We start from the raw sequence: 18,410 nt of genomic DNA on the forward strand, positions 1-18,410 counted from the left end.
GCGACAGAGCCAAGATCCAAGCCCAGGTGCATCTTTGACAGCACCTCCCTACCGGGCTGGAGCCTGGGCCGGCCACCCCACTCAGAACATGTCCATTGTTCCCAGCATCGAGGGTCACTCACTCAAGGGCTGTCTGCTGAGTGCTGACAGAATGCCGGGTTCTGTGAGCACTGGGACTGGGATTTTCTGCCATCTCTCAACAGTGGGGGGTGGACTTCTGTTTGTAGAAATAAATCCATGTTCTTGGCTGTGCAGACTGGTGGTAAAGAAGGCACTTACTGTCCTGTCACTTGCTGGCTCTGCACTATTGGACAAGCTGCTTAAACTAAGGTACAGGTTGCCTGCCCATGAAATACGGATGACAATACCGATAATGATCGTACCTGCGGAACGACTGTTACCAATACAATGGGCCCCACGTGGGTTTGGCCCCTTGTATGCTATGCATTTAGTAACAGAGGGACGCAGCTGCACCACCCATGGGGCTGTTACATTCAGCTTATGGAGAATTCTGAAGATTAAAACCAATTTGGAGTAGCCTTTATAGTCTTTCCGTGACCTCACTTCCGGTGACCACCATATATGTGAAGTCCAGTGTGCTTGGGTGTTGGAAATAGACAAAAGGAGCTTAGAGCCTGGTTGGGGAGGCAGGGGTGCCGTGAAAGGACCATGACCCCCACTCGTCCATTTGTGCCACCATCAGGGAGCGTGCACTACTCACTGCTGTGCACCAGGCTGGATTAATGAGGCAGCAGGAGTATCGAGACCATGAGAGCCTTGCAGTGCAGAGGAGGGAGATACCAATGGGACTTGGTAGTCAGGGAAAGCTTCCTGGAAGAGGAGACATGTGGGGTATTTTTTGTGGGTTGGGCAGTGCTTAGATGGCGAGAGAAGAGAGACAGTCTGGTCCAGGGTAGGCCTTCGTGTGAGCTGAGATAGAGGCAGGGAGACGATGTGTGTTTGGGAGAATAACTGTGACATTGGGCTTCTCAGTGAGCAAACATTCGTAAAGCACCTGCCTTCTGTAGCACCTGTGATGAGGCCAGCACCTATCCAGCACCTGCAGAGCGTTCCTCCCGAGAGAGCAAACCCCGCCTGGTGGGTGCTAGAGAGCCCTTTCCCTCCTCCGTCGGTCCTGTTCTCCACCCTGCCTGTCCTCAACCACCCCCTTCACCAGCCCCCATGCCACAAGCCCAGAGTTCTTAGACTCTCAGCCTCCTTAAAAGCTGAAAGGAGCACAACGTCACAGAGCTCTTGACCTTGGGTCTTTCCTCCAACTCTGGTTCTGTTTCTCTCCTTTCCTACCATAGCTCCTCCCCAGTTACAGCTCTGTCTGCCCGTTCTCCTTGGCCTGGTTGTCTCTAGCTGTTGACACCGCCGACCACTTCCCAGCTCTTTAAATTTGCTTCTCCCAACTTTCCTGGCATCCTCCTCTTACTCAGTCCCCTCCGTCTCGTGCAGTCTCTTGAGCACGTTCCTTTGAAGCTTAATCATCAGCCGGCTCTGCCCTCACCCCTCCTGGGTCTCTGCAGAGGCCCAGGTGCCCACACTCATCTGCGGTCTGCCCAGATACCTGGGATGTCCTGCCAGGGTCTCAAAGTCAGCCCGTCTCTGCAGGGGTGGATAGCTTCTACCCTAAACCACCTGCTTCTGTTACAAATTCTGTCTCAGGGCAGAGCACAGCCGAGAATCTGGGAATCATGCTGAATCCCTCTCCACGCTCTCTTTCCCTGCACTGATTCATCACTCCCATTTCTTGCTGCTGCTTTCTTAGTACATTGGGGATGGAGATTAAGTTCACCCCTGCTTCTGCTGTCTGGAATCTGGACTGTATTATTATTATTAGTAGTAGTAGTAGTAGTAGTATTTTTGCCAGTTGTGTTACTATCTTAATTGCTTCCACCCCCAATGCTAGATTCCCCAACCTTGATATCAGTTTGTACAATTTCTCCTCCCGAAGCAGCGTTCTGTCTCTTCTCTTCGTATCCGAGCTCACCTGTCCACCTCCCTGGTGGATTATAGCTTCTGGCGGGATGAAATAGCCATCTCTCCCTGGTCCCGAGGTGGTGACTGAGAAGTGCAGACTTTAGCTCACAGCCGTCAGGGTGGCTGAAATGAGGATGTTGTGTTGGTGTGGTGGGGTGGGAAGCTGGATGGGGGTAAGTGGCACCCTAACATTCCTTGTAGGTTTAGTGCTCTGTGATTATATGGTGAGCGTCATGCTGAGATTTAGATAAGCAAAGGACAGATAGACGGTGGATATGTGCACACACACGTGAATGCTTACATGTGTATATAGTGTGCATGTATGTACACACATGTCGTTATGTATACATGTATTTAGAGACACCACACTTCAAATCCAGGGAGCCTTCTGCCTCATTCGAGCTAAATGTCTCTTCTGCAGACACCAGTCTCCCCAGAGGCTTGATGACTCACCAGACCATATGGCTTTTCAAGGTGGAAAGGCTGAGCTCATTTTCCTTAGGATCATGTATGGAAGAGTTATTTTGTTCCGCGGAGCAGCAGGCCCACAAAACCCTTTTTCCACTCCGCTCTGGCTGGCGGCCTGATCGCTTTTCCCGGCAAGCGTCACCAGTGATCTGTGGGTTCTGGGCGGTGGGACGGCCGCCTCGCCGAGCTGTGAGTTAAGCTCTCTCCGAGACAGACATAAAACGTCGGGCAGATGTTTTTCCCAGTCCTGTCTGACGGGCGGGCTTAGCCTTCTAACTATAAAGCTTTGGCTGGATCCGCTGATGACCAGGGGCAGAGTCCTGCTCCATCCTTTCCCTGCCATCTGGGAAGCCATTTAACTTTTGGGTGGACTCCCCCTCTTCCCTTCTCCCCTCCAATCCCTCCAGCCTCTTCCCACCTCTCACCCCTTCCTACCTCCAGCCCCTAAATGGCTTAATCTCTACTGGTAGTTATTCAGGAACATTCGGGATGCTTCCAGTCAAGCAACATACGTGATGCTTCCTACATTTCAGTCAACACTACTTGGAATTGGGGTTCAGAGGGACTCCCATGGCCCCAGGGTCACGGGCCACGGGAGTGTGAGGGCAGCTGGCAATGGAACCAGTGAGGTGGCTTCTGCTGTCCAGCTGGCCCCGCCTCTCAGCGTTCTCATTGATACTCCTGCACCTAGAGAAGAAGGCTTCTCTCCCGAGGTCTGGGAGCAGAGGGGCAGCACACCTGCACTTGTTTGACTTTGTGAGTGTTTTGGCTGGGGACGGGCTGGCCTGGCACTCAGATCTCCTCTGGGCCCTCGGCGGGCTCTGACTGCCTGGCTGCCTGGGCCTGGAGGGCACACCACTGCTGGCTGGCCATTCCTGTTCTCGCCACCGGCCAGACCGCCCTCGCTTTCCTGCCTCCGTTTCCTCATCTGAGAAGTGGTCCCTCCAGGTCAGGGGATCTGGCATCTGTCTGTGTACTAGAGCCACCTGCATCTGTGGTGCCATTTACGAACACCAATCCCCCCGCCGCCGCCACGATGTATCAGGAACTCCGGGGTTGGGGCCAAAGAACGAGCATTTCTACAACTCTCCCAGCATTCTTTATGGATCAGTCTAAGTGCCCTGGCTTGAGAACCACCGTGTTAGAGGAACTCTAAGGTAGATTTTTTTACACGGAGATGCTGCTGCTGCTGCCGCAGCGGAGCAGTGGCCAGAGGGGGGCGGGCAGACTCCTGTCAGATCCAGCAGCCAGGCGTGTGTGAGTCTTCTACTCTGGGCACATTTTGGTGAGAGATGGGTTTGAAGCTGCATCTGGATTTGGACATAAACCAAGAGAGGAAGAGACTAGGGCTTGTGGGGTGGTCCATATTTTTTCCCAGGAGAGTCTGAACAACTGAATCACATAAGAAGATTATGCAGCTGAATAGATCTATAAATTATTTCTAGGTCTGTGTAAATTTGGGCAATGAACTTATACGAGACTCTGTTTTTTCATCAGGAAAATGGAAATAATAATGTCGGTAAGAATGAAGGGGATTAACACACTTAAAGCACATACACAGCAACTGGCACATTGCAGAGATGTAGCTAAAGTCGCTGTGGAATTCGGCCAGACCGGGGATGGTCCTCCTGACACCAAACAAAGCCATCCTCATAGGGCAGGTTTTGAAAACGCAAAATGAGAAGACGTACTCAAGAGAAAACAGTCCAGTGCTTCCCCTGGTTGTAGATTTCTCTCCATGTGTCCCAGGCACGAGGGAGCATGGGCTCTGCTTGGATGCCTCCAGGGACAAGGAGCTCGCTTCCCACCAGGGGAGCTTGTGCTAACGGGCATACCTCTGCATTTGGGATAGTTCCTGACTTTGAATCTGAATACTTCTTTCTCAGTCCCTTTGAGAATGATCTCCTCTGTGTGTGTGTGTGTGTGTGTGTGTGTGTGTGTGTGAGGGGGGTAAGGGAGAGAGAGGGAGAGAAGCTGCCATTCAGCTCATTGAAGTCTCGGCAAGATTGCTGTTGGGTGCGGGTAGAAAGCAGGGGCAGCGGGCTGTGGGGGAAAGATGCACGGTGGCACACGAGACGTCGTCGTCACTGCGACCCATGAAGGAGGGCTCTAATGAGGGAGAGAAGGGTCAGCAGGCGTGTTGGCTGCCCCTCCTGTGGGAATCTGCCTGGAAGACAGCAACCCAACTCTCAGGGAAGAACAACCCAGTTTAAAACCAGGCTCCTGAGCCCTAGGGTCCCTGTCCACTCCCAAGAAACTGTCTCCTGTCCCCAGCCTATAGGGGCACTGAGGTCAGTCTCTGTGAGGACTCTGCTTGTTCCTATCACATCAACCTCCCCTCCCTCTCGTGACCCTGCAGGTCCCATCATCTGTGGGCTGCTCAGCTCCCCCGACGTCCTGCTTTGCAACATCAAAGACTGGAGGGACCCCTCCGAGGCCAAGGCGAATGCCACATGTCCTGGTGTGACATACGACCAGGGGAGCCGCCAGGTGATGTTGCGTCTGGGAGGCCAGGAGTTCAAGAGTAAGTCCCTGCCGTCTGCCCGTGGTCCCTCAGAATAGTTTTCCTCTCCGGCAAGGTGTTCTGCTGCTCTCCTGGGAGCTCTCCCCACGCCCTGAGTGGTTTGTACTTCTGCAGAGAGGCCGTGCTACAGATGCGGAGGAAACGTCCCCGGCATCTCAGCAGCGTTGCAAAGGGGGCACCGAGGTGGCTCTCCAGGCTGCCAGTTGGCCGGAGGGAGGGGCCTCAGCCGGGCGGCGCTGCTGACCTCAGTCTGGCTCACTTGTGCACCTGGGGGCCGATGGCTGGTCTGGACAGGGCTGGGGTGGCCTGGCCCTGCTCTCGTCCCAGTTTCTCGTCCTTCTTTGCTATGAGTACATTCTCCTGTGGATGGTGGAGTGAGCAGAGGGCCAGGAAAGACTCGCCAGGTTCATGAATATTGGGCTTGGATCGGACTGCAGTGGCCATAGCAGAGCAGGTGGCCCGACTGAAAGTCCAGGCATGGGGAATACCCTGCCCTTTAGTGGCCGGAACTGCACAGTCTGTGGAAGATGTGTGATGGCAAAATGTCATCCGTTCCCCAGCCAATGCCCAGGGCACCCTATGCTGCCGTGGCGACAATTCACTGTCCATTCTAATCACAGGGGGTGCAGGGATCGTGGGCCCCACTCCATGGGCTCCATCAACACAACCACCACTGAACTTGCTCCTCCCCCTCTTCCTTCCAGAGGCTCTTCCAGCCTTTCCCCCAATCTCAGCATTAGAGCTGAAAGTCACCTCTGAGATCGCTTGCCCACCCCCTCATTTTACGGGGCCAGGGGGTGTTAGCACTGAGGCCCCAGGGGGCAGTCAGGTCTCCAGGCTTGGCTCCCAAGCCCTGTGCTGCCCTGTCTCAGCAGATCCCCGTGTGGGAAATGTGGGTCCTGCTCTGTCCTGAGCTGCAGTTGACCACACAGAGCTACTCAGTGTGGCGGAGACGCCATGGCTCCACCTCTGAGCGGGGGAGGGTGAGCGCACATGCAGATATCAGCCAGACTGGAGGAGACAGGCTGGAGGGGGGTCAAGGGGCAGGCTTGGTGGAACCCTCAGAGGGCTGGGAGAGACCCTGACCTCCTGCCTCCCAGAGGGCTTTCCAAGACTGCAGCTCTCAGTGTCCTCACAGTAGGAAACTCACAGTCACCACCTCCGGGAGCCCTCCCAGACCAGCTCATGGAGCTTCCTGCCTGCTCCGCACATTGCTCTGCCGAGGAGGCCAGTGGCCAGTGCGGTGAGGTGGGGCCTTGCCTGTCCGTGTGCCTCACTAGCCCAGCAGAGCGCCTGCCTGGGCTGCTGAGCACTAGCTTTGGACACCAGCACGCGACCTTGAGTGAGTTAACGGGGCTCCATCGCTTGCCCGTCAAAATGGGGCAGTGGCAGTCCGTGTCACAGTGTTGTGTGATGATGCAGGGGACGATACAATGACCACGATAGCAGTAACGATCATGTAGCAATAACAGCAGCATCTCACATCCTGCTCACTGTGAGCCAGGCCCTGCCCTCAGGCCTCTCCTTTATTAACTCACAGATCCTCAGCATCGCTTCGAGGCGGTGCTGGGGTTGCCACTGTCCCCGTTGGACAGCTGAAGAGACGAGGCACACAGGAGGGAGGTCTCCCCAAGGTCCCAGAGCTCATCAGTAGAAGGGCTGGGGGCTGGCCACAGGCAGTCTGGCTCCCAGGTGCCGTTCTTAGCCGCGTCTGTTCAGGCACTGGCCTGAGACATACATGACGGACTCACAGAGTGGCCGACGCACAGTGCCCATGTGAGGCAACACCACCTTTGTAAAAACCTGTCACTGTTTTTGTTGTATTTTATACCTGGACTGCATCTTATTAAGGTTTTCATTTACACCATTGCGCACAAAACCTGGCACAGAGAATACAGAATACGGGTGAGCACGTTCCGAGACACTTGGTTTCTTGTGGGATAAACAAGATTAAGCAGCTCATTTACACAGTGGATCTTCAACACGTGGTATGCGTTACTCTGAGAGGTAGCCCAGGGTGAAGACAGGCACTTGATAGAAGACGGATGAAATAGTCGCAGGCAATAGGTCCACCATGGATTGCCTAACGTGGAGCATGTGTTTGGTATGTGCCCAAGACGTGAAGAATGTGCCCTCGTCTGGCCTCCCTGGGGGGCGCCGACTCCCAAAGGACTTTTGAAGTGTGGGGGTTATTTCCTGTCCTGTGTATAAGTGTGCATGTGGGGTGCAGTCGCTACTTTAAGAAGGATATCCTGTCCTGGGGGTATCAGGCAGCCTGAGGATATCTGTGATGTCCCAGATTGGAGGTTGGAGGAAGGGACAAATGGGACAGGAGAGCCAGGCCAGGTGTGAGCTGCAGGGACAAGCCGGGAGCTGCGTGAGCAGCTGCGAGGAGGGCAGTGTGGGGCTCGCTCACTCACTCCTTTCTGTCTGACCTTTGTGCCTGGGTTGGCCTGAGAGGCATCTGTGAAGGGTCCATGCCTCCTCAGCCTCCAGGCGGTGTCTCTGGATGTGTTCAAGGATTAGGTGTTGGCTGGACCGACTGTCCTATTTCTCAGAAAAAAGGCTGAGAAAGCTCTGGGGCTGAGAGCTTTCATTTCTCATTTCATGTGTCTCATTTCTGACAATGTCTTGAAGTGTAAATGAGTGAAAACCAGGCAGATTAAATGTTCTCTGATGCCCACAGGGACTTGACATTCCAGAGGAAATACAGGCCTAGGCAGAGCCACTCCAGGTTTATTCTGAGTCTCAAAGGCTTCTCATTACTGAGCAATGGCGAGGCCCAGCCTGGTGGCTGGTGTCCCTGTCACAGGCGTCCGTGTTGCATAGGTGACTGTCATTATCTCAGGGTGCTGGGAACTTGGTGGAGAAACTTACAACGCATCCACGATGTTCATTGTCGCCAGATGACCCCAGACTCAGTGTCTGCTGAGTCCCTGCAAGCAGGGTGACCCTGTCAGCCCTGTGCAATAGCTTTCATTGGTGGTGGGTTTCTGTGTGCTCAGCACTAAGCAGAGCTCAGGACAAGCTTCCAGAAGCACAGCTTAGTTAGGAAAAGCAAGAAATAAGAGTAGAGATGAGGGAAGTGATGCAGTGAGGGGAAGGTGGCCAGTAAAAAGTGGCCTTGAACCCTGGGTTGTCCAGAGCAGAACCCTGCCCACTCCCAGACTGTGCATGCCAACGGGCCACCTGATATAGCTCATGACCTCTGCCGAAGTGTTATGAAGCCAGGACCACACGAGGCCTATCCACCCTCGAGAGTCTGGCTCCACGCCAAGCCCCCAGGGCCCTAAATGTGTACATGCGCCTGGAGCCTTGATTACAGAGGGCGGGGTGATGAGTCAGTCTGGAGGCCTGTTTGTGTATTGGGGACAGTCTAACCCAGCTGTCATGGAAGGAGTGGGACAGACACCTGGACAGCCCAGACGGTCTACCCGAGAATACTGGTTAGCAGGGAAGAGGAGGCGTAATGTTTGCCGGGGCTCTGTGTGCCCCCTCACAGTCAGCAGCACTGAAGCGGCGGAGTTTGCAGGGGGAGTGAAGGGTCTGAAGTCTGCCTCAGGGAAACTAGTTTGGCGGCCAGCGGCTGTCCTTGGGCGGGTGGGGCTCTGCTTCGCTTGGTGGGCTCTGCGTATCATCGTCGGCTCTGCTTTCCTCATTCGTTCCTCCTTGCTTTCATTTACGCGGTGATGACCAGTGCTCTGCAGGGCTTATGCTGGCTGTGGGTGACGTGAAAGGGAGTAAGACCCACTTCCCAACCTCGAGAAGCTCTGGCGCATTCAGGGAGCTGGACAGGTACCGTGAAGTGGGAGCCTGAAGACAGGTGTTTGGTTAGTGCTGTGCACAGAGCCCAGCCAGTGACTTCCGGAAGCCTTCCTGAAGGTGGTGTGCTCAAGCAATTCACAGAGACTAGCTGGGTGGAAGGAGACAAGGTTCTAGGCAATCATGTTGATACTTAGCGCCATTGGGGGAAACAAAGATGTTTCTAAGGACTGAGTAGTCTGTGGATGCTGGTCAGGTGGTCACTGTCTCTACCAAGGTGCTAACATTCGTGTGCAGAATTTAACTGAACTCCATTGGATTGAATTGTGTAGAAATGAGCCCAAACCAAGGGTGAGGTTCAGGCTTACCAGCCTGGAAGGTGCAGGGCTCCGTTGTCTTGAGATGGACCACAAGTGCGTGACAAGGGCTGGTTCCTAGCACAGCGCAGTGCATTCTGGGCTAAAGTGTGTCCTGATCCCTGCGTGCTTCTGTGTGGAGTGCCTGCTTTTCTCTGGGCAGTGGAGGGCACGCGGGATTTTTCTTTCCACTCCACAAAAAGCCGGTCACACTTACCAGACGAAGTCGAGAACCTCAGGACCATGTTGAAGGCTCAGAGACTCACCCGCATCAGACATAGGGACTGTTGAGTGGCGGGGCCCCTCCTCTCGGAATTCCCTTGTAAAGGGTCGCTGCTCGTGGGCAGGGCCAGGCACGGGGATCTGAATGAATAGTTGTTGGAAGCCCATAGTCTAATGCTCAGCTCAGTTACCCCAAGGTCAACTATGTCTCGAAGTGGTTATTGGTTTCAGTCTCAGATCTGAGAGCAACCAAGTACCCTAGAGGTAAGATCTCACTTCTCCAACTTTTACAGACTAAGAATCATAATGCGTGGCCTGAAGTTTTATTTTTTTATATCTATGTTTCAAAAAAACTGTACCTATAATATTTTGAAAGAGTTATTCCAAATAGTTTGGGGTACAAAAACATACATTTTAAAAATTCTTTAATTTCCCTTATGGTGAGGTTCAAGGTCTCCTAGCTGACCTTCATAATAAACAGATGTTATCACAACTTCATAGTGGAAATTGCACAGCCTGAGCAGATGGCCCGCTCTGTGTTGGTGTCACAGGAGTGTACGGTGTGGTCTCCTGTGTGGAGTGAGTCCTCTGACTTCAGAATTCCAAGGGCACATCTCCCGGACACCATAGGTTTTCACTCCCCGTGTGTTTGTAACTGACTCCCGCACCCCGGAGGAGGCAGGGAGAGAGTTCCGAGTGGGCCCTTTCGGGAGACCGCCTCAGTGTCGGGCAGCCCGAGGAGTTCCAGCATCATCGTTCATTTCCATTTTGGAAGCAGAACCGAGTGGAAGCGCAGCTCAGTGTTCGGGGCTCACTCCCGAGTACGGCATCCTGGCGGTGGGGACTCGCTACTTTAATACCCGAGTCTTCCATTTAGTTCAGTGTCAAACTGGACCTCTTCGCTCTTTCTTGCACACCTCTCTGGACACACTAACCTTTCTGGATGCTTGCCATGTGAGATGGACAGATTTCTGAAATAGCGTGTTCCCTTTTCCTGAGTGTGGTGATTGGAGCATGGGATTTGGAGCCAGAGAGATGGGATTTTAATTCCGGCATTTTGATCTCCACCTGGAAATTAAATGCCGACCTATGAGGCTGAAGTCAGACAGTGCGTGGAAGGTGCTTATTATGACGTTGGGTCACTGGCTAAGGTTCCTAATAATCGCTGGCTACCATAATCCACGGCTCTTACTAATACTTAAAGGTCAAATGTGATCATTTTTATTGTCTCAAGCTGTGAGCCAGCGGTCTCCTGACGTGTGTGGGTGGTTGGCCTCCAGAATCTGTGCTTTCTGAGCTCAGTCCTGCACCTTTAAGACCATAGGGGGAGTGGGCGGCATCTCAGGGCCGAACAGAGATGAGAGAGGCAACTGGACATCAGGAAATGGCGTGGCAGATCCAGTCTCACCCAGGGTGGTATCCAGGGGAGTGTAGTTCGGCAGAAAAGAAAACGTAATAATATTAGAAATAAATTAAATAATGGTGGCAACCAATAATAGGGTGCATGTCAAATATTGCAGAAGACAGTCTGTATATTGGCCCCTTCCTCACAGTTACTATCCCCATTGGCCAAGGAGGCAAGGGTCTCGGGGGACTTAAGTGGGAGGATAGTAAGAGAGTTCTCAAGTATGTTGTTTTCTTTTTAAGCCAGTCTCTGGTTCCTTAAGTGATTCTGTCCCAGGTCCATGACCCCTCACCACAACAGCCTCTTTGGTGCCCTGAGCAAGACACCAGAGCTCTGGCAGCTCTGCTGGAAGGGAGCTCCAGGAGGCTGTTGGGGGTGCACCCAGGAGGGGGCAGTGTGGGGGAACCGAGGCAGTGTGGCCATGTGGGTCCTCATGAGAACAAGCCCTCTCAAGGTCATAGCCATGAACGTCCTCCTTTGCAGGTCTTTCGCCCCTGGAAGGGACTCGGGACTCCTGGACCAGTTTCCAGCAGGTTTACCTCTGGAAAGGTAAGCTCTGTGGTTGCGGGGGGACGGGGGCAGGGGTGATGGCACGAGCCTGTCTGGCCCCAACCCTCACTCACAGGCCTCTCTGCCCCTCAGAGAGAAAATGGTAGATTTTCTTTCCAAGTTCATGCTTTGGGTGGAACAGAAGGGCCTCAGCTCTCATCAGATATGATACCAGAGTCTGAAAGAAGATGAAAGTGTGGAAACCAAGGAAGGGTGGAGGACAGAAGCCCTGGTTTCCGTGAGGTCCAGTTCGCTGACCACAGCTGCCCTTGTTCCTGGGAGGGGGGTTCTGAGGCCGTGGCCAACTGCAGGAGGCATTTCTCCCAGGGGGCCTGGCCACAGGCGCCTCGCTCTCTGAGGTCAGGGTGAAGGGACACGCCCCCAGGTGGGTGGTCCATGGGCTCCTGCTACTCAGATGTGTCGAGCAGGTGGGGGTAGAATGAGGAGGCTCGGCCAAGTGCACGTCTGGCGTCCTCTGTGTGTTTGTCCTGCTTGAAGTTGACTGAACATTGACCATGTGTCCACTCAGAGCCAGGGACTGGGGCAGGCATTTGGGGTGAGGCTGAGGACTATGGGATAAGAGGGGTGGGTGAGGCACAGCCCGGACCTGTAAGGCTTCCAGTCTCAGGAGGGAGCAGGCAAGGAGTGGACCAGTCCACGTCATGGCCCTAGGTGCTGGGTGAGAGGCACGAGGAAAGTATCCCTGGCTCCCGTGTCACTTCCTTCCTTTTCCCATGGTCCCTCCTTACCAATCTCTAGTCCCCTAAGAGAGAGAACCAGTGACCTCTTTCTGTGCTTGTGAAGTGGTGTCAAGAGCACAGAGAATGGACTCAGCGTGCCTGGGTAGGAATTCTGGTCCCACAGCTTAGCGCCCAGGTGCCCGGAGCGCATCAAGTAGCACCTCTAAGCTTGGACCCCCTGTGGGCAATGCAGCAATAAGAATAGTGCTGACCTCATAGAGCTGTGTGGGCATTGGCAAGGCCTGCAGGCAGCGTCCTGAGAACTGTGCCCAGCACACGATAAATGCTGACTAAGGTAGGTGGTGGTGGTGCTGCGTGGTGAGGAGCAGAAGGAAGAGGAGGAAGAAAGGGAAGGGGAAGAAAAAGAAGAAAGTGCCCATCATTATTTTTATTTTTAAATGATATGATGAGATTATATGCTCCTTTTCTCCTTTAGTCCTACTGATGAGGTCAATATATGACCGGGTAACATTTTCATTCACTTTTCAGCCAAGAAAAATGCGACTTGGAGGGTTGAGTGAAATGCCCACAGGAGGTCGGGGGGTGGGGCCCAGGCTCTGTTTCCAAGTCCAGTGCTTCCCAGTTATCAGAAAGTTCTGGTAAATGGTGCACTGGCTGGTGGAAAATCAAGAAATTGCTTTTCCCCAAGATACCCCCCCCCCCGAAACAGAAGCACCCCTTCCGACCCACCTAATGCCCCACTCTCCCCATTGGCTCTCTCCACTTCCTGTGCCCAGCCTGGCCGTTTTGTCTGCTTATCCCCAGCATGTCTGGAATGAGTTACTTCACCTCTCTGAGTCTCGGTTTCTTCGAGAGTAAGATGGAAGTCTTGTCCTGTACCTTCACAGGGTGTTGTAAAGACTGATATTTATGACAGTAGTACCTTAACTTTAAAGGGGATTGTGAATGTTACGAAGTTCACTACCACGACAATAATAGTTCTGATACGGAGAGGTTGGCTGACGGTCCATAAGAGGCCAGAGAGTGCAGACGCTGTCCCCAGATCTTATCCCTGGTGCAGACCAGGAGGACCGCTCCCACGGCCAGTGCCATTCGTTGGTCCTCTTTTTCTCCCCAACAGTGACACAGCAGTTCTCTTTCTGCTCCTAGATTCTGACGTGGGGTCTCGGCCGGAGTCGGTGGGATGTAGAAGGGACATGGAACCAAGGCCAACAGTGCCAGCGGAGACAGGTACCAACCCCAGACCCTTTGTATCAGGTTGGGTGAATAGCTGTGGAGACGAGGCAGTGCTGCGAAAGGTCTAATCGATGAGCGGACCCACTGACACAGCTCCACTCTGCGGCTTGTGACCCAGGGGTATGGGCGATTCTACAGCCCTGAGTCTGGACAGTTCCTCCGAGGGGCAGCTGGCACAGAAAGTGGGGTGAAATCATTCCAGAGGCACCCCTGCCCCTGGGAAGAAAACAGCCCTAAGAACAAGGCCAGCAACATTCATTAAAAAGCAAGGTTCATCCGACCGGGGTCAATGGCTTCACCTAGGTGAGCCCTGAAGAGTGTAAGTGAAATGTGAACCCCGTGGAACTGTTAACTAGTGAGCTACCTAGGAGAGCCCTTTGAGACGGAGTGGTTTTATGCTGTGGAAAGTATAAATGCGTGCAATAATGGGCAGAATGTATGTGATGCCCGAGACTTCTCTTTCTCTAGCATCTACAATTGTTACTCCTTAGGTAGAGCCAAAACTCAGAGAGAGAGAGAGGGAGGGGGAAGAGGAAGAAGAAGAGGAAGAGAAGAGATGAGGGGAAGACAGGGCAGGCAGGCCTGTCTGCTGGCACAGGGAGAAGTCAGGGCTTGAGGGCCAGACACCCCATTGCACTGCAGACAGATGAAATGCGTGGTGATGGGTACTTTGCTCATCTACAGAGGGCCTTGGTTCCGCACGTGTAGGATGTACCTTGCTCTCTCCTCCCACTATTACAGGTTACATTCCAGCTAGAACACCTGGAGCATTGCCTGGCACTTACCATGTGCCCCCCCAGATACTAGTATCTTGCCTTTTCCGGGCCTTTTGTGCAGACCAGATGAGACAGTGCACAGAAGCCACCCCAGAGGGGCTCATCCCGTCGCAGTTGCTTGGCTTTTATGGCTTCATTCTGCATTCATGGAGTTCTGGGACTTGGGGGTTGTGTCTGGTGTGGAGTGTGGGCTCTTGGGTCAGGACCGCAGGGTTCAAATCCTGCTCCACCCAGGGGCCCTTTGGTGCTTTATAGGCATCATGTGGCCAACGTCATGGCAACTCTGCCAGTTGGCCCTGTTAGTCCCATGTTCCAAATGAGAAACGTGAGGCTTTAGGGAGTGCGTGCCCTGGTGTGCCCTGTCGAAGTGGGTCTGGCGCTGGCTAAGCAGCAGTGCCAGGATGCACACTGCATGCAGCTGACGCTGAAGCCTGGATTCTTCTAGAATACCCGCTGCTCCGGGCACAGACAGAGTGGACTTGGGAGCTGAGTCCCGGGGACTCCTGAGCTGACAGAGCAGAAGGGTTTTGTTTGATTTGCAGGGTCAGGTGTTTTTTTTAAGCCAGTATTTTTAAATTGGGAGACTTTTATGTAAAAATCCAGATTTTCCGATTTTCAGCTTCTGTAGAGAAAAGCAGAAAAATCCCTGGAAACGCTGGCTTCAAATGTCCGCCTGGCCCCCCCACGTCCTACGAGCTGAGACAAGCTGTCCCTTCCATCAGGGTGTGGCCTCCCCTTTGCTCTGGCCCCGGCACCGCCCTCCACTCCTGCCGCCCTGGGGCGGTTGGTATGCTCAGCCCTGACGGTGCCAAGGAGGGTGGGCAGATGACATGTGGCAACGTCAGTGTGAATGCTGTAAAATCATCCGTACACACCATCCAGGGCCGCATCTACAATCCACAAAGCAACCCCATGATTCCAAGAGGAAGGATCCCCTTCCCACCCTGCCCCACCAGAAGGGGAGCTGCCCCCTCCCACCCCAGATCTGGGAGGGATTCAGCGTGAGTAGACAAAGCTCTGCTCATTTCCCCTTCTCTGCTGATTGCATTCCTGGACCTAAAGTGGTAAAGGCCCAGCAGCAGAAAGCCCTGGGATCTGCTCCTCTGTGATGGGCTGCGGGCTTGCTCACCTAGCCTCTCAGACTCACAACAAGTGAGAAATTCGCCCCTCTCTGCTCAGGGGCACTGCGGTCAGGCTGCGTGAGGGCACGCAGGGACGGTAATGGGAACTCCCTCCTCGCCTTCAAGGGGAGTGCCAAGTTGGAGAGAATGAGAAGAAAGCGGATTCTTCCTACCACAGCCTGTAAACCAGGGACACTGGGTAGCTCGGTGTTCGCTCCGTCCCCTCTGGACCTTTCCGGAGCACATCGCTGTGACACGGGGGGGGGGGGGCTTCCACAGACTAGAAGTCGCACGTGCTAGCCACGGCACACACAGGGACGAGGGCTGAGATGGGGACAGGTGAAGGGAGGGGACAGGGGAGGAAGGGTGCTAAGGGACCTGAAGAAGTGGGGAGATCTGCGGACGTCTCTGGGAGGGCACCTGGGAGAAGGGGCCCCAGGCCAGGGGCAGCCTATGCACAGGCTCTGAGGGCAGAGTGGATCGAAGGAACTTCAGGGGAGCCTCTAGGCCCGCTGCCTCGTTTTCCCTTCCTCACTCCACAGGCCACCGTACAGCACCGCGAGATGCAGTCACCCACAGGGCTGGGGCGGCCTGGAGGAGAGCTTGGCCGCTGGGTCCCTGGGCTGTCTGCCAGCAGTAGACTGCTGGCCTTGGCAGATGCTCATACATCCTTTAAGCCCTGCCCCCTTTGAGGACTGTTGCTGAAAGGAAACTCCAAGGCACAGTGGGGTGTATGTGGGTTGTGATCCACTCAGGGCCGTGTAACTGGGCCTCAGCTCATCTCCGTGACCTGCTTCATGCCCACCATGTAAGTCCCTCTGGGGTGCACAAGTATCCCTCCACCCCCAGGCATGGAGAACCTATTTGTAGAGCCACAGACCATCAGAGCAGGATGGGACAGCCTGGTCCCTGAAGCCCAGGAGGACCGGGTGGGTGAGGAGGAAGGTGAACCTGCAGGCAAACACAGGCCATGGCCACAGCCATAGGTGATGAGCTGGGGTCACCAGGGTTTGCAGCGGGAAGGTGAGTTCAGGCTCCTGGGGATGAGGCTCAAAATGCGGGAGAGCCTGGACCAAGGGGAGAGCCTGTACTTGGCCTTCAGGAAGCAGGCTGCTCAGGAGGAGCCTGACGTGCAGATCACAGTGTCTGAAGTCACAAGAAAAGCCTGGGGGAATGGATGGGCTGGGACTTCCAGGTCTAAGCTGCGCTGACAGCTGTCCTCAGATGAAGGCTGCCCTTTGGGAGGGGCATGGGACTCCCATGAGGCTTCAGAAGACAGAGTGGCATCAAAGCTTCAAAGTTACAGAGTCGGAATGCACCCCGCGGCTTCCTAACAGTGGGGTGTGCTGCTGCGGTCGAGGGCACAGATGCACCATGCCGGGCTGCAGGGCGGCGGCCAGAAATAGCATGGGAAAAAGTCCTGCTTGGGTGAAAAGTTGATCCAGATGGCTCCCATGGTTTCTTCCAAACCAAGATTCTGAGGTTTTTGCAACTACATGACTTTTAGGACTTTCTGGGGCCTTCTGAACTTTTGTGCCTATCCAGGCTCCCAGCTCTATTGACTTGAGAAGGAGAGAGAGACATTGATTGATTCTGGAGGTGAGGACAGAAATGGTTGACTCCTTCCTTTTGTTTCAGACACAACAGCGGAGCTCTTTGTGCCTGTGGACCTTAGCTCGGTTACTGTCGGTGGGGACAGACCCCTGCCCAGCCAGCGGCACTGGCTTTTCAAACCCCTGTTTTCACCACAGCAGGCAAACCTGTGGTGCCTGTCTCGTAAGTGTCCCAACACCTCATCCGAGGCTGGTCCAGTGCCACAGGCCTCGTTTAGGGTCAAAGTCAATGGCATAACTCCCAGGTCACCTCAGTGTTAGTACCGTGGGTGATACAAAGAAAGGATATAACCCATACCTTCAGGAGGCTTCTAGTGTAGTTAATTTCTCCTCTGCACCCAGCACCGATGATGCATCCACCCACCCATCCGTTCATCCACCCTTTACCCAACAGATAGAACCCATGTTCTCGGCCTGGTGTTTAACCTGGGGAAAAGACCCCCATCGGAGGGCTCATGCCTGCTCAAGGCAAAGCCCAGCACAGGAGCGGGAACCGGGAGGGCACTCACCAAGCTCACAGTGGTTTCCCAGCCCTGTGGCCTCTGGTCCGAGGGCCTGGACTATCTCTGAGGTGGTCCCGGGGAGAGCCAGTGGAGCAGCGCCCACCCTCTCCCTGTGAGACTCCGCCTTTTCTCAGAGCCCCGGGGGCTCTCTCGGGCTCTCCAGCCTGGATAGCCTCGGCTGTCTGGGCCTCTGCCCCACCCAGGAAGACTCCTCAGAAGCCCCTTGGAGGGAGCCGTGTCCTGCAGGCCTCCCAGGCCCTAAACCCCATGCCCTCTGGCCTGCAGGCTGCGTCCAGGAGCCCTCTTTCTGTCAACTGGCGGAGATAATGGACAGCGCCTCGTACTTCACCTGTACCCTCTACCCAGAGGCCCAGGTGTGTGACGATGTCCTGGAGTCAAGTCCCATGGGCTGCAGACTCCTCCTGCCCCGCCTGCCAAGTGCCCTGTTCCGGAAGAAAGGTGAGCGCTTGGTGGCAGCGGCCTGAGCCCTGGGCAGAAGTGTGCAGATTGTCTCTTTTGTACAAAAAATAAAGTTATCCATGCTCATAGAGATGGGGAGCCATTCGGAAACGCATCAGGTTGACTGTCGAGGATAATTCTGCTCTGGGATTATTCTGAGAATAATTCCCCAGAGAAAGCTGCCGTCAGTGCCCGGATCAGCTAGAGTTCCACTGATTGCGGCGGACCCCACCGACCGGGGCCCTGCAACAGAGTGGATTTTTCTCTCCGAGGACATTAAGGACTCTATTTTTTTCCCCAGGGCAGGGGGATTTTTTCACTCTATGCAGTCTCCATTTCTTCCATTTTCTGTTCTACCGTCTTTGCTAGAGACCTTTCTCAGTCATCTGGGGACTCTTGTTTGGTTTTCCACTCAGACAGGAGACGAAGGCCCTGCAGCTGATCCAGCAAGTTCCGAGCTTGCTGACTTCGGGTTTCCTTGCCCACTAGTCTGGCCGGGCCACCCCCTGGGGAATCCTCCTAGTCAGTATCTGGGGGCCCTCCCTCCAGAGGAATCTTGTACTATCTGGCCTAGGGGCATAAAGCTGGGGGCTGCGGGTTTGGCTTCTGAATAAGGTCTGGAGAAAGAGTCTCAGTATTTACCAGTACTTTGACCTGAAAGAATCCTCTAGTTTCCGTGTGGCGTTCCCACCATTAACTGTACCTGCTGCACCCACGACACCCTCTCTC

The 18,410-nt window shown here is 54.3% G+C and overlaps 1 protein-coding gene across 1 annotated transcript in view; it reads left to right on the forward strand.

Annotated features, from left to right (window-relative positions):
- The window catches only part of TG (thyroglobulin), a 202,785-nt gene that overhangs the window by 54,114 nt on the left and 130,261 nt on the right, over positions 1-18,410 (forward strand). The window contains exons 27-31 of the mRNA XM_037048581.1: positions 4,814-4,978; positions 11,207-11,272; positions 13,123-13,203; positions 16,745-16,882; positions 17,508-17,681. Coding sequence (XP_036904476.1) covers positions 4,814-4,978; positions 11,207-11,272; positions 13,123-13,203; positions 16,745-16,882; positions 17,508-17,681 — 624 coding nt within the window. The remainder of the gene's footprint in view (positions 1-4,813; positions 4,979-11,206; positions 11,273-13,122; positions 13,204-16,744; positions 16,883-17,507; positions 17,682-18,410) is intronic.

The sequence above is a fragment of the Sturnira hondurensis genome, unplaced genomic scaffold (genome assembly GCF_014824575.4).
Source record: "Sturnira hondurensis isolate 20B ecotype Veracruz unplaced genomic scaffold, ASM1482457v3 Scaffold0006413, whole genome shotgun sequence".
NCBI lineage: Eukaryota > Metazoa > Chordata > Mammalia > Chiroptera > Phyllostomidae > Sturnira > Sturnira hondurensis.